Source organism: Cavia porcellus, unplaced genomic scaffold, assembly GCF_034190915.1.
Source record: "Cavia porcellus strain 051 isolate PalLab524CR breed Dunkin Hartley unplaced genomic scaffold, mCavPor4.1 scaffold_30, whole genome shotgun sequence".
NCBI classification, from domain to species: Eukaryota; Metazoa; Chordata; class Mammalia; order Rodentia; family Caviidae; genus Cavia; species Cavia porcellus.
The window spans coordinates 25,612,729-25,628,421 of NW_026947513.1; the positions used below are offsets into that span (position 1 = coordinate 25,612,729).

The following is a 15,693-nucleotide window of genomic DNA, read 5'->3' on the forward strand; positions in this document are numbered from 1 at the left end:
ATAATGGAAATTTTAAAATTATTAAAGTTATATTATTTTCAATTTCATAAAAAAATAGGAACATGAATAGCAGAACAGAGCAAAACAGCACTACCTCAGCGTGTTATCGTAGCTCATTAAACCACTCAACACTAAATTAATTTACATCTCTAATTTACTTATAAGAATGAGAGTTTAATTTTCCACTAAATTCTGTGAATGTGATATGTGTAATTTTTAAGGCCTACATCCACAGATACAGAACACATCTATATTAGCAGGTACAGAACCCAAGGTAAAATGTGTTAAAGTATTTGCAATATGATTTTGAAATGATCTATCTATATATGTACAAGTATTTGTCTATATTTTGAAATACCATAACTCTATGCCATTGTAAAACTCCATAAAATAAGTTATTTTTACTTTTATAAGTGATAGAGACCTATGTTAATAAAATAAAAGTGTGTCTTCTGAAAATTGGACGCAGTGATACATTCTTATCTTTAGTTCAGGTTTTTAAATGGCTTACAGAAAAGTGAGTAATCATAGCACTTCTGCTTCTACAACTTTAATCCTTCACCATGAGATGCCTTGTTTTTGTGCAACAAAAACAAACATGCCTTTTGATTTATCAAAATTTTGAGAAAATTGACCACATAAAATATATCAAAGTTGGAAAAATAATGGAAAATTCTGAAAGTCACTGAGAAACTGAGACATCAGAATGTCATTAGGCTAAAATAAGATTTTAATGAGTGAAACGAAAAATTCCAATTGTTTCTAAGCGTAACAATAACAGCAGCTTTTCTGGTAAATCTACTATAAACACTCATAAAAACAGTTGCCTTAAATGTAGTCACAATCCTTTCCCCAGGGTTCAGATGAATCTTCGGTTTTCCTACAGAAACTGTTATTTACAACTACGTTTACATATGTACATATTTATAACTGATAGACACTAAAGGAGCAGTGCAGAATTTAAAAATATTTTTAAAGTGTTTAATAACATATACCATAAAAAGCATTTTCCTTGCTTGCCTTCGGGCACTAATACTTCCATATACTAAGGCACACATATCTAGGCTATATCAAGGAGCTGTGCTCTATATAAATGTGTAAGAAAATAGGGTATCTTCTATTCCAATGTATGCATAGAGTGAACATTTTAAAACTACTTAGATAACAAAAAATATTCATGGAAAGGGAATTAAAGAAATGCATTTATTGGCTCAGGTAACAATTTTATTAAGGATTATGGATTATTTTTGTGAGGGAATTTTTAATGCCAAAACTGTCTTTACAGGAGACTTGGTTAATCAGATGCATTTGTGACCTTAGTATTAATACAATCATGCACAACACATAATATTTTCACACTTAAAGAAAATAGAAAAATTGAGAGGCAAAGGAAAACAATTTTTGTTAACATTTTGCTTTTTTCCATAAGATACTCTTTTTATTGATTTTGTGAACATACTTATTTTTGCACTATAATCAAATACTGTACAAAATTGCAAGAAATGCTACTATTTGACTACTTATGTTGCTACAAAAACATCATTAAGGTGCGTTTATTATTACAAGTTAACTAATAACTGCTAATGTACACGTCAATTAAAAGTATTTTAGGTTTGCCATAAAACTTTGAATCCAGGCAAGTATTTGTTAATTTTTACTAGCATATTTCAGGGACATAAGGAACATTTTTAAATATTAAAATAAAAACAAATTTTACTATTAATTCATAGTTGTATAAAATTGTGGCTTCTCATTTATTTGTGTGTGTGAATGTGTTTCAGTGTGTGTGCAAAGATTGTCCACAATCTGTTGGTGATGTTTGAAGTTCATGGTTTAAAAATGCTCATCTCTTACCAAAACCTTTTCTGGTATACAAAGCTGTTGTAAATTTGAGTCAGTGAAATTTAAAGTTGCAGTTTACAAAAGCAGATACATATTAATTCTTTTCTTAAAGAGCTGCTTTCAAATCAGAAAAATGTGCCAACTAACTACCCTTTCCTTTTTAATTAGTGGCTTCTGAGTCCTGATGAAAAGAAGCCTTAAGGCAGAATTTGCAGTAAACAGGAAAGAAGAGAATCTTATAAGTGCTCATCTGTAGTCTGGGACACCTATTAATTCTCAGCAATTGGAGTTTTTGGCACAATTTTCTAATCCAATATGAATGTTGCTCAACAGCAACCAAACTGGGTAATTTTTCAGTCTCCAGCACCAAAATGAAGAAAGAAAGAAAGAAGAAAGAAAGAAAGAAAGAAAGAAAGAAAGAAAGAAAGAAAGAAAGAAAGGAAGGAAGGAAAGGAGGAAAGGAAAGAAATAATTTAGCTGATAAATTTTAGTACAACACATACCTGGAAAGAGTAAGACACATTTACTCTTTATTTTTAATTTTAGGTAGCTTGAAGTGAATGAAGTAAGTCGCAGAATTTCAATTATTTTCAAATGAATTCTGAAGCTAAAAATATACTGACCATGACAGTCCAGTAGTTATTAAATTGTAGGCATAATTAACATCTTGTCAGGGTGACTCATAATTACTTGAGTTTGTCATGCTATAATATGTACAAGGCTATAGATATTCTACAGAGTAATTAAAAGCTGATTTTGAATCTCTAGTTTTTCTTTTTATGTACGTCAAGCTTCCAATTATAATAGCAGGGATTCTGAGCACTCATGAGGGGAAGTGATGTTGCAGATATGAGATTCTGCGGAGAATTTATCTTTACCGACATTATCTTCTATTATAATTAACCAACAGTAAAAAATACTCCAAAATCAAACATTCCATAAAGGATTATATAGAATCTCAAATTTCATTATTATTAGAAGAATAGGAAATAAATCAGGTCTTCTGAAAACCACTATAAACCATGTCCTTGGTAAATCTTTAAAAAAGGCAATGGCTCTTTTTAGTTTAGGGTGTTTCTGCTCACATTTCTGTAAATTAGCAAATGCATACCTCTGTGAAAGGTCTACTGATACGCTATATCACTATATACATACTGTACATACTGATTGACAAATTAGCAGTTATTAGTCAACTGTACATAGCAAAACAAACCAAGTTTAAGGTCACTAAATATCCCAAAGATAACCTATGTCTAGATTTAAGGACTGACCCCTAATACAGGCTCCCTGTTTAAATATGTAGCCCAGTAAACTAAATTAAATGTACCAAACAAAACTGGGAAAACTATTCTGGACATTCTATCAATTTTGCTAACACTGTTGAAGGTTTTCTTGGCTTCAGCTGGCTTGTTTTCCGGCTTCTTATTGGGTTCTGGCGTGGTGGCACTCTTGGAAATGGTGGAGAGGACTGGGTCTTTTGAAAGATTCGGGGCGTAATTGGCAACAGCCACTGCATAAGCATTATTCTGTATCATGACAGATGCTTTCTCTTTTTTCTGTTAAAAAACAGAAGAATTAATAAAGCATAGGTTGAACCTACTATCCATCATCTTCCAAACTCCAGTTCAAATTCTGAAAGAGTACTCTGATACTCCCATGCATTAGAAAGAAAGAAAATTGGAAAATAAACATGAAATTATTAAATCTTAAAACCATTAAAACATAAGGTGAAGAAATTCCCAGGGCAAAACCAATGGCACTGTTTACCTGGAGAATTATGCTTGTTGTTATCAACATAAAGAGTAACAAGAAATATAATTTTAATAAATAATACAACTACTTTTATTTTATGGCTCACTTAAATATTTGTTGAATTAATGAGTGAATTGTAGACATTTTTTTAACAAGAAGAATGATAAACTAACATGAATGATCCCAAATTTCTACTTGGTAGTAGGATTCCACTCCACCTCATATCAAAACTACAGTAAGGCTTTGCTTAGATAGTAAGAAATTGTAACTTTATATACATCATCAAGTGAAGAATACTCAAACTACCTAGAGGAAATGAAGTATAAACTCTCAGGTTTTTGTCTAAGTGATTCCCAGTCTGTTTCACTTTATAATCACCATTTGGTTGCCATCAGCTTCTGCCTGGATCATTATTATTTCTTGTCTGGACCAAATAATTCTGTTTGGTTCTTTTCTTGTTTGGCTTGAACATGTGCGGTCATTAGACACACTAGAGCCACAAGGATATTTTTAAGAAACACATTACATCATATCACTTTTACTCTTTAAACTTTTTAAATAGTATCTCATGGAAGTTACAATAAAAATGACATTTTTTTTACCATTGATTTCTTTTTTATATTATGTGCAAGATCTACTGAAATAACTAATTTTATGATAATTTCCATTGTTTGATGCCCTTGCCATTTATATAAGGTACCCAGCCTGGAATGCTTTCTTGTCATTTCATTTTTCACACAGCCTCTTCCTTCTCATATTTTAGTTTGGTTTAAAAGTTATTTGTTCAGAAAAGGCTACTCTAATTGCTACAACTCTTTATTAACCTTGGCTGCTCTTTAAAATATCCAAACTTTTCTCCAGTGTGGTAGTTTTTGAAAGGTGTAAATTCTTTCTTATTCATGTGATTGTTTGATTGATATCTTCTTTTTCTTTAGGTCCTAAACTTTTTGAAGGCTTGTACCACTTCTATATTAACAATTAGTATAAGTCCTTCCACAAAGCAGACACAGACGAGACTACTTAGTGAAACCTACTAATATGAATAATACTTATGAGTTTCAACCTAATAAGAGTCTACAGTTAGTTATCTAAATGCAAATAAAATTAAACCAACAATGAATTTTTAAAAATCGTGATTAGTGTAAAGTCACAGATTCACAAGACAACTTAGAAAAGAATTGCTTGCACTAGGTATTCTAATTACAAATACTCAAAATAAACAAAAAAGAAAGGATCTGAAAACAGGCTTGGATTCCGTATCTTTCACTGAAATAAGTTTATTCATTTCCTGTTTTCCCTACTGACAAGACATCCTTCCAGACCTGGCCGCAGGATAAAGCGATGAGGAAGTACCATTTGTTACTTTGTGCAACTATAAAATGTCTTTTCTTCATCATGGTGATATAGCTCTCCTCTGATGAATGGAGGAGGAGTGTGTGCCTGATTTAAAACAAGAAAAAGACAAACACAGATGCCTAACCCTGGAAAGTGTCAGATCGAGTGGTCAGCCCCAGGTGCCATCTCCACCTCACTACTGAGAAAGAGGTAAATATAACTTTAATCTTAGGTATAATTTCAGAAATGGGAGCTAGTGAAGATTTGAATCCTGACCAGCCCTGGCTACTAAATGACTGAAAAATCATTAAAATTAATGTGTCTGACTTCCAAACTTCTGTGGTTTAGTTGTTCTGTAGGACTTTTGTCACAGTAAGGTATTTTTACTAACATTCTTCCTGCACCTCCAACAAATACCCTTCAATTACACACCTTTATGTTAAGGTATAATACACATGTTTATGGAAGTAGAGCAGAGTAACTGGCTGAGCAGATATTCTGACAGGAAGCTACCGGGGCTACACAGCCTGAAGGGCTTCATCAGCAGGTACAACTCAAAGATTAGCGCCACCTATTGGCAGGCTAGTGGGTTATGTTTCATCTAACACTAGCTTCTATAAGAAACTGTATTAAAAATGGTTTCCAATATATATTTATAGGGTTTGTTGATTTAGATTAAAACATCATCTTATTCTGTTCATTTTTCAAAATGTGTCTTAAACAACTGAATATAACTGGAAACTTCAGAGAAGTGTCAACATTAAACAAAGCAATGGGTTTGGCTTCAGAGTGATCCCTGCAACTTGGAAACTATCCTTTGGGGAAGAGTAGCAATCAAAGTGCAGGTGCCATCTGTTGTATCTGCAGTCAATAAATCAGTGTTGGCACCTGGAACTTCTCATCAGTTCACTGAATGAAGGGCAGAGGATCCCTGCGGTGCCATATCTCCTGAACTCCTGGGCAACACACAGCAAAGCATTTCCGACTGAGAATCTAATAAAGTTTTTTTTTAAGCAGAAAATAATTCCCCTTAGTTACTTGAAAATAATAATGATTGATCTATATTAAAGCAAACTGTGTTCTTGTGTAAAGCTGTGTATATAGAACAAAGATGCTCTTGTATATTTATAACAAACTTCTAATGCTAAGCTTTTCTAAAGCAGTGTACCAGAAAAGTATTCACAATGTATTTACTGGTGTTCCCTGTAAGTCATGGTACTATTTAGTTACTCTATTCTATAATTTGACAAGTCATAGTGCTAGTAAAAGTACCAAAGAATTAAACCATTACTAGGAGACACTACCTTGACCCAGTAACTACTAACTTTCAAAAGAACTGAGCTGAGAGTTTTCCATGTTATTATGGAAAACTATTTGAACATAATGTGGGCTTTGGTTCAAGCAATCTTATCAGCCAAATGAATAAATAGACCACATGACTTTGACCTCTCTAAACTGTTTTTATTTTATTTACTGTAGCCCTTGCCTTATATTCAAATCCATTAAGAGAAATAGTACAAAGAATCCTATTATGTTAGCTATTCAAGAGTATTCACTGGCATGAGGTAATTTTTAATATTCTATAATTTTTATTTCTTTTGAGAATTAAAATAGTTCTAGCAGTTCTAATACCTAATTTACTACAGCAAATTTTGATCTAATGTGACAGGTATTTTGAAACACGTACATATACTATCTTGTACCACGCAGAGTGAAAGACTAGGAGAAAAAAAGCAAAACCAGATTGGGTTCCTAAAATGTTAACAATTAACATTAAAAGTTAAAAGTGCAGTTCACATGAAAAAGGCATATTGACAATGTTTTTTTCTATTGATTTTAAGCAAGTCATAGTTTTATATACCTAAAAATGGATAACTAATAAAGTATTTCTACAAAATCATTGTTTCAATTTATTTGATCATCTTCATGTAATAAAAATATATAAACTCTCCAGATATATACTCAACTTAAATGCTCAGTCACTTCCTGCCCAAATATGTACATTACCCTGGAGTTTCTAACCTGTAAATGATACCACAATTCAGCGAGGAGCTGGAAGTCAATCTCACATTGGTCCTCAAGTCAGATACATTTTTGTTTCTTCCCATTAGCAGCCTAGTACTGTGTCACACCTACTGAGATATCACTTTCTAATGTGCTCATTAAGCAGCCACCCCTTCCATGGCATCCTGGCACCTGACTTTATAGCATATACCTGCATTTTCTTCTCCTTTCACTTAATATGTTCACGAAGACACAAAATGTATTCTGTGTAACTCTTAGTAAGGGTACTGACAAAAAATAGACTCAAAAATAATTCCATAATGATAAATGAATTACAGTTGCTTCAATGGTTACTGTGGTAAGCAACTGTATATAGAAACTATGAAATATAACAAAAGATATTTCATAGAGTAGGATACATATGCTGTTAGAATGATAGAAAAATAATTCAATAGCTTGTTTGAAATTGTACTATGTAATTGTCCACCAAAACGTCAAATTTACCACCTAGAAATGTGAAAGACTGGAAACTAATATAAGAAATTTGACCTAAAAACAATGCCATGGGAGTTATTTTGCTTGTGGTTGGGAACTATATAAGCAAAATGGAGAGTAAGAAAGGAACTTATAAGCAAAATCACTAAATGATGTGTTTTTAAGATACTTTTGGGAGAGAAAGTAAATTATGCTGTTATATAATTTGTTGACATTTCAATTGTCAGTGAAATAGGATGAAAAGAGACTGTAACCCATATCAATTAGTTTTCTAGTTTTTAAATAATATTTTGTAAATTTCAGAATTTACAAAATGGTTTCAATTTATTATATTATTATAGTCATCCAATATACATTTAAAATGTCAAGCTGGACAACCACACTACAGAAATCAAAATGTCATAGACCATGGTGGGAAACCAACCGTGGTTTTGAGGGAGATAAAGTGCTTACTACTTGAACAAATAAAATTGACTAAAACACAGATATCTATAAGTGATTTCAACTGTGAGGTGAATGAAAACAACAATTACATGACTTTAAATTTGGAGATTTCAGAGATTTCCCCCTACAAAAAGGAAACAGGGATCTCATCAAACATTGAATATAACAAACTTTGGAGAAAATCCCAGATCTCCAAAATGAAAGCATATGCTCTTTCTACCACATCAGGTTGCCTTTTTGCAATCATCGTGGCTACTAGAAAGCCCACCTGCTTGTAAAACAACAACATGCTCCCTGACTGTGTAATGCTACTATTAATGTCTGCTAACCATCCTGACTAAGAAAAGTGATACTTACAGAAGATTGTTTGAAGGTTAAACAGTCCATCCACTTCTCTAAGTACTCTAAAGTCTTTCCTTGGGTTAAATTGGGCCATGAGAAAGCTATACACTTGAACCATATTAGTTTAGCTCCTTGAAGAATTGCCTTCAATGAGTTGTATTTTAATATAATGCCTTCAGCTTTTATTGAAGGGGACTACAAGAAACATCAATATGAAATCCATTACTGCCTTTATTGGCAAAAAATTTGACATCACTTGCTACAGCACCCAGCTTTCACTAGTATAAAATTCACATGGCATTTTGATTTAAAAGATCAGTGTCAGCACAATAAAAGCTTTTCACTAATATTCATTCTTTTATTAAAGAAAAATTACTTTCCCCCTCCTCATGTGTTATATTATCACCAAGTAGCTTTTCATTCGAAGCTCAACTACTATAGTTGTGGTCTGCAGTTAATGTGCTAGTCAAAAGGTGAACACATTTGAGTCTATTTCCTTATAATAATATCCTATTTCTATAATATTTAATTATAAATTAAGTTCATACATTTTTTTTGTAAACTCTTTGAAATTTTTTTGGAGCGTGGTTGGATATTTAAAATGCAAATTAAGTAAATATATAACACTGCAAATGGAGGTTTTCTACAAAGTAAGGAGCCACTCACAAAACAATGGCACATTCCAAAATTTGGATATATGTTGCTGTGTCTGGTTCTTAAGTAATCTATTATCCAAGTTTTTTTATGCTTTCCTTAGCCAGTTTAGATTTGTCTCGGATTTAGAAATAAAAGAATTAAAATGAATTAAAAATAAAATTTTAATCTACAGCTCAAATAAGCTATGTTAGATACTCTGCTAGGTAACAGCAGATACAATGATTAATAAGATAAAGCTTTTATTCTCTTAGAGATTGTAACTTCGTGGTAGTCAAGAAGTTATTTATAATAAAACTAAAATTGAATGTGATGATCAAAAGGAATTTGTGCCCATTTCTGTGGAAATACAATGTGGGAGTAAATTATGTCTTGAAATTATTGAATGTAAATAAAGTCACATAGATATTAAAATATAAGTAGAAGTTTGCTATTTAAGAAAGGAAATACAATATTATTGTAATAGAAATCAGCATGTCTAATGTCATGGAGATAAAAATAGGAGTGCTTCAGGAAATAATTGTAGCTTGTTATATTTAGCAGAAACTATTAGGTGTCTTCAATATATGTGTACTGCTTATTGAATGTTTTTGATAAAGTTATTATACTTGATAATTCCTCAACTCTAAAGTACAAATATTCCGAGGTATGGAGGTAAGTACATAATAAATTTAAAATGATATCTTCACTATCCATCCTGTAAATAAGTATATGAGAAAACTACATAGTGCCCCACATTAGCTTAGCTTTTTGAAAAACTGCCTTCAATAACTGACTGAAGAGTAGCCTGAAGCAGATGTGCATGCCTGAAATTCCAGCACTCAGGAGGATGAGGCAGAAGAATCACTGCAGGATCAAGACCGGTCTGGCTCCAAAATGAGTTCAAGGGCAGTCTGAACTGCATAGTAAAACCCTATCTCAAAAAGACAAAAAAGAAAAGAACAATAATTCACTGAAGAACTATGTCTCAAATGATTCGTGTTTTAAAAGGTTAACTATGGGAGCATTACAGAAAATAGATTAGAAGAAGAAGATGTGATTGGAGATAAGAAGTACTTAAGTTATAAAAATAACAAGAGATCATGAAGACTTGATGTAAGGCTTGTAAGAAGGAGATGAGTGAGATTTAATGTTAGACTTTGAGAAATATTTCCAAAATGATGACACGTGAGATTATGTCATGCTTCTCACTCAAGCACAGATTGCTGATGAAGTTTTTAGACACTGGTAGGGTGAAGTTATAAAATCAAATGAAAATCATTTTGTGTATCTGTTATTTCTTCTGTCATTTCTTTTAAAAGATATGTACAGATTAAGGTGTGGTAATTAGATGGAATTTTCTAAGGAAGAGGTTACATAGCATGATCCTAAAATTTATAAGAAAGTTATATGTCTAGTTATAGATGATCCTGGATATTAAAACAAAAATGTGGGTTATAAATTTTGATGTGGCAATACTTCACCCCTTTATATAATATTCATTGTGCACTTAAAATAGGCAAATCACTGTGAAAAGGTTCTGTAGAACAATGATACAATAAGATAAACATGATTATCATTTTCATGATGCATGAAGGAGTTGAGACACAGTGATGTAATCAGAGACAAAAAATCTATTGCAAGAGAGTAGGGTAGGCCAGGATATTTAAGTATATTGGAGATTTAATTATTTTGAGGTATCTGGTATTCAGAAATTTTCCAAAGACATGATATTTGAGTTGAGAATGAGTAGCTATATTCTGGACGGCAAATGATGGACCCTGTGTTTAGTGTTGTAGATTTTCTTGCAAATACTGTCAGTAAGCCATATAAATTGAAAACCACAGAGTGAAACAAAAACAAAAACAGCATTAAGGAAAAATGAAATGACTGTCTCTGGAAAAATATGAGCATAATGCTAGAGAAACAGAATCAATTCGGAACTCTGGAAAAGAATCTCAAGCATAGAAAGAATCTTAGCACCTGTTAGGATGGGAGAGGAGGAAGTTGTTGGGGCCTGATTCAAAGAAAAGAGAAAAAGTGGCTGATCTTAATGTTAAATTAAGGAGCATAACAGCTAAAAGTTTCAGTGAAAATTCTTTAAGAAAAATGGAAAATCATTATCTGGTCTTAAAACATGAAGGTTATTGGTTCACGTCAATTACAGGACAGTAAAAGGAAAGAAAATTCAACAATAAGCTGAAAATTGAACTTAAAGTGAGAAGATAACACTTTAAACAATTCTTTTCAATTGGTTAAATGGAGAAAAAGAGATAAAACCTGATGATGGCAGAAGGAAACGATGTAGGATCTGGAAAGTAATTTTGCTTTTTGGCCAATTAAGAATATTAAGAATCTGTACAGGTTAAAAAGAAGGAGACAGTTTAAAAGGAAAAGATGGCTTTGAAGATATAAGAGAAGAAAATAGTATTTGATAGAATAATTTTTATGAAAGTAAGAGAAGAAAAGAATTTTAAGCGAGGGTGGAAGAGATAGCCTTGGGCTAGGAAAGAACACTGGGAATGAAGGAAGGTTCCAGAAGTACTCACGGGTTGTATAGACAGTTTTTTTTTTGTGTGGAAGGGTATTAAAAACTTGGAATTGAGTCATTCGATCCAGCACTACATTTTTAGAATACTAATTCTGTTGTCCAATTTCACAACTGAGACTAAATTTACAATAAGTCTCTGTCCCAGGTCAGAACAAAAAGTAAACTTTTCTTTTAATCTAGGACTCAAAAGTAGTTTGAACACAAATGAATGGATTTTGAAATTTATTTGTAAAAATTAACTTTAAATATCATCAAAGTACAATCTGCAGATAAACTGTAAACTGTGGAATCCACCTACAATATGTTGAATACTTATTTCTAAATATACAATATCAATATGCATCTCTGAGTAATTATTCTTACTATACAAATAAATGACATTTTATGAGTTTTTAAACAAATGTCATGTATTCTGTATTGGCCGAAAACTCAACTGCATCTAGATTGTATTAGCTTCAAAAGAAAGGATTTGTTATAGACAGAATGGTATAAAAGGACACAGAAAAGCCCCATCAACAAAAATTCTATATTTCAAGAAAATTATTATTTTTTACTAAACCCAAGAAAAAATAATTATAAGTAGCAGGTGTCACTGAAATATCCTTTAAGCTGATAGGCTACTTTATGGCACTTTCTTATATTTCCTTTTAGTTCTACAGATCTTTTATTTTAAGAATGTTTATTCTAAGCTATGTGCTCAGCGACATTAGCTACAGAAAAGTTAAGGGGAATGGGTATCATTACTGATACAATGTTTTATTTAGCTCTACAGTGGAACTAAAATACCCTAAACAATGTTAGGTGCTGTCCTAAAAATTAGAATGGAGCATCATTGTCTTCGACATGGATTTACTTTAGCAACTTATGATTTCACTCTTGGAAAAAATTAAATACAGTATTTGTCAGTACAAAGTTCTTGCTCTTAACACACATTATTAAAAATTTGATTTTTTGCATTTATAGATATCTTTGTCAAATTCAAGGGTTGAAATAGCATATCATTCAATAGCCCGAGTCACAATGACAATGTGTAATTGGTGCCACCTAGCCCTGAAAATTATATATCAAAAAGACTTTTATATGAACATTTACACCAAAAAACAGTTTAAGTTATCAATTGTTACATATTCAAAATAGTATAAAATATGTGGATAACCATTATAGCTTAAAAATAACTGCATAGATAAAACAAAAATTTGTACACTAAATGGGAAATTAAAAACATAAATCAGTCATACAATGTCATGGAAATAGCTAAATAGTTAAATAGAAATTAAGCACTGATCAGATTCTTTCTGGTATTTATTTGTTGTCTTAGGTGAGACATAATTTAAAAATGAAATACACCATCCCTTTCTTTAAACTTTCTATAGTTTGTGCAATTAAGGAAAGAGAGGAGATCTTCAAAATATAATATTCACTGTTTTGTGGTTAAACTGCAACATGATCATAGAAGTGAACAGTTACATATAAACAAGAAAAATCATATCAACAAGTTACTCTTAATGTAATAAAAATTAAGTAGGAAAGTTGTAAGATGGTGTCTCTAAGCAGAAGTCTGCATTATGATTAAGAATATTGTGGATCTCATTTTGATATATCCAAAGTTTTCTGCTAAGGAAGACACTGATTTGCAGAAAAAGCATAAGACTACTGCTATGTCAATGGGCAAAGTTCTCACCAGGTTCAGGACTTGAACTCTTACAATGGACATCAAAATTTTTATTCACTTTTCTATTCATACTACTTGAACAATTTAAAATTCCTAGGTATGCTAGTACCTATATATTTATTGCATATGAAAATGCAATCTGGGCTTTTACAAACAAGCAGCAGGAGCAGGGCCAGGTGAAGAGTACTCAACAATAGATGGAGCATGGTATTATGTAATAAGTGGAGACAATGCCCAGTTTCTTTTCACAATCTATCATAATGCAGTCTGGTAGTTTAAGAATATAAAGTTAATAACAGTGAACTTGAGCTTGTAAATAACTTTACTCAGCTTCAGATTCTTCATCAGTAAAAATTGAGAGTAAGAAGTAGTCCTAGTGATAAGGTTACTGTAAAAACTACTTGGGGGAGTACTATTCAGCTATAAAAAAAGATCACATTGAGGCTTTTGTAGGTAAATGGATGCAACTTGAGACCATACCCATAAGTGAAATAAATCAAACTTGCATGTGTAAATACAGTATTGTCTCCCTGGTATAAGAAACTGAAAGAGAATATAAAATCCAAAATCTTCAATAAATTTTGTGAAAGGGTAAGAAACTGCTCAAAAGAGAAAAATAACTCAGATAGGAAAAGAAGAAAAGAAAGAAGGGGAAAGAAAAAAGATATACATTTAAGATAGCTAAGATGATTGTACTACTAATTCTATTAGTTCTTGGAAAAAACAGCTAACATAGGATTAGATCAATTCTGCATATCTATAGTGGTAATCTGAGTAACTCTTTTGAAGATAACTATGCAAAATTAACAACCTGTGTTAAGTTCCTACCACTTTGTCATTGTTTGGGGATTTTTTTGTTATCCTTGTTTATTTGTTGCTTTTGTTTCTTGTTTTTCTTGTTTTGTTTTGTTTTTCCCTCTTTAAAACAAAAGACACTATTTGAGTGATCACATGAAGCACAACAGACACTGAAAAGTGGCTTCAGCAAGTATTGCTACTATAATCACTCCTAAGGGATTTCAAGAAAGAACACACTTTAAAAAACTAACAGAACACTTGCTCCTATACATCTATATGCATTTTCATGACGTCAGACTTTAGCAACACGTATTCTGTAAGTTGGAGGTCCCAGGGATTTCATTAACTAAGATGAGAAGGGCATTTTCACTCACCTTGTCATTCACTACACTTTTCCCATCCCACGCCCATCCTCTTTTGGTGAAGTAATTAACAGTTGCAAATTCAATTAGGGCAGAGAACACAAATGCATAACAAACAGCAATAAACCAATCCATGGCAGTGGCATAAGCCACTTTAGGGAGAGAATTCCGAGCACTGATGCTTAGAGTTGTCATTGTTAGAACCGTGGTTACTCCTGAAAAAAAGAAAAGAAATTCGAACATCAACAGATGCCACAGGACAGAAATAAAGGTAGCTATTCCCTTTTTTCTTCTCTTTTCCTTTCTTTGTTCTCTCACCTTTTCACTTCCTTCCCTTCCTCTGTAGCTCCCTTTATGTCCCTCCCTCTCTCCCTTCCCACGTCCTTCCTCTCTTCATTCAAAGCTGCTTTCAGTGCTCCATTCACTTAAAAAATGGAAGGAGACAGTGCAAAGTTAATTGCTATAACTTGTTATCATATTTCTTTAAGTAATGACTCCGGAAATGCCTTCGGTTTTCAATTTTTATTCTGTATGAATCACTTCTCTATTTAAGTATTGTTGAGGTTTAAAAGACTGGTGAATCTGAAGTAGAATTACTTATGAGGAAAAGCACTTTAAATTGACTCATTGTTCAATAATATTAACTTTTAAAATTTTACACAAAATCTTATGTTAATTTGTTCATCATTTGCTTGTGTCATACTAAGCAATGAGCCATCCATCCACACCAGAAATCACAGTGGAACTGTGATTAAGAATTTCTTAATTAAGTGTGGCTATGTAACTCTGTGTTGTTCAGCCCCATGAGAGCATTTTTTTCATAATGCGGCTGGGAATCTGTAAGAATTAAAGAAATCCATTACACACAAAACTTTTTGTGCCGGGGCTCGAACTCACAATCTCACGTTTGCCAAGGAGGCACTTACACCACTGAGCCAAACCCCTGGCCCCCAAACAAAACTTTTAAAATATCAACCTATGATTTACAATTAGAAATAATCTAGCTTTTCTTGTCTCTGTCTCTGTCTCTGTCTCTCTCTCTCTCTCTCTCTCTCTCTCTCTCTCTCTCTCTCTCTCTCTCTCTGGTACTGGGAATCAAATGCACAAACTCATGCTTGCAACTATATCCTCAGCCTGAATATCACAAGTCTTAAGAAACAAGAAGTCCCTAACTCAGGGAGTAAATTACACTATCACCACCCCTCATGACTACAATCACATGTTTTATTAAAGTTGTAATAAAAGCTTAATTATGGATATGGCAGATGCATTAAACAATGAAATTGTTAAAGAATGTTCATTTATATCATGGAGGTTTTGGTGCTCCAGTTTTCACTTTTCCTTAGTAAAAAGCATCTTTTTTCTTATCTAAAACAGAATTAGTAATTCAAAATAATTACAGTTCTATTTGAGTATGAATGAAAGTATTTAGAATCTGATGGTAGTACAAACATAAGGTAGAA

General features: G+C 32.4%; 1 protein-coding gene across 4 annotated transcripts in view; it reads right to left on the reverse strand.

The window, feature by feature from the left end:
* Nucleotides 1-712: 712 nt before the first annotated feature.
* Gabra2 (gamma-aminobutyric acid type A receptor subunit alpha2) overlaps nt 713-15,693 on the reverse strand; it is a 135,442-nt gene continuing 120,461 nt past the window's right edge. For 3 of the 4 annotated variants that reach the window (XM_063240738.1, XM_013154544.3, XM_063240739.1), the window contains 3 exons: nt 14,243-14,445; nt 8,230-8,409; nt 713-3,398 (listed from right to left, as the gene is read on the reverse strand). In XM_063240738.1, coding sequence (XP_063096808.1) covers nt 3,102-3,398; nt 8,230-8,409; nt 14,243-14,445 — 680 coding nt within the window. In that variant the 3' untranslated portion in view covers nt 713-3,101. The remainder of the gene's footprint in view (nt 3,399-8,229; nt 8,410-14,242; nt 14,446-15,693) is intronic. The other variant, XM_003471643.5, reaches the window with a different exon arrangement.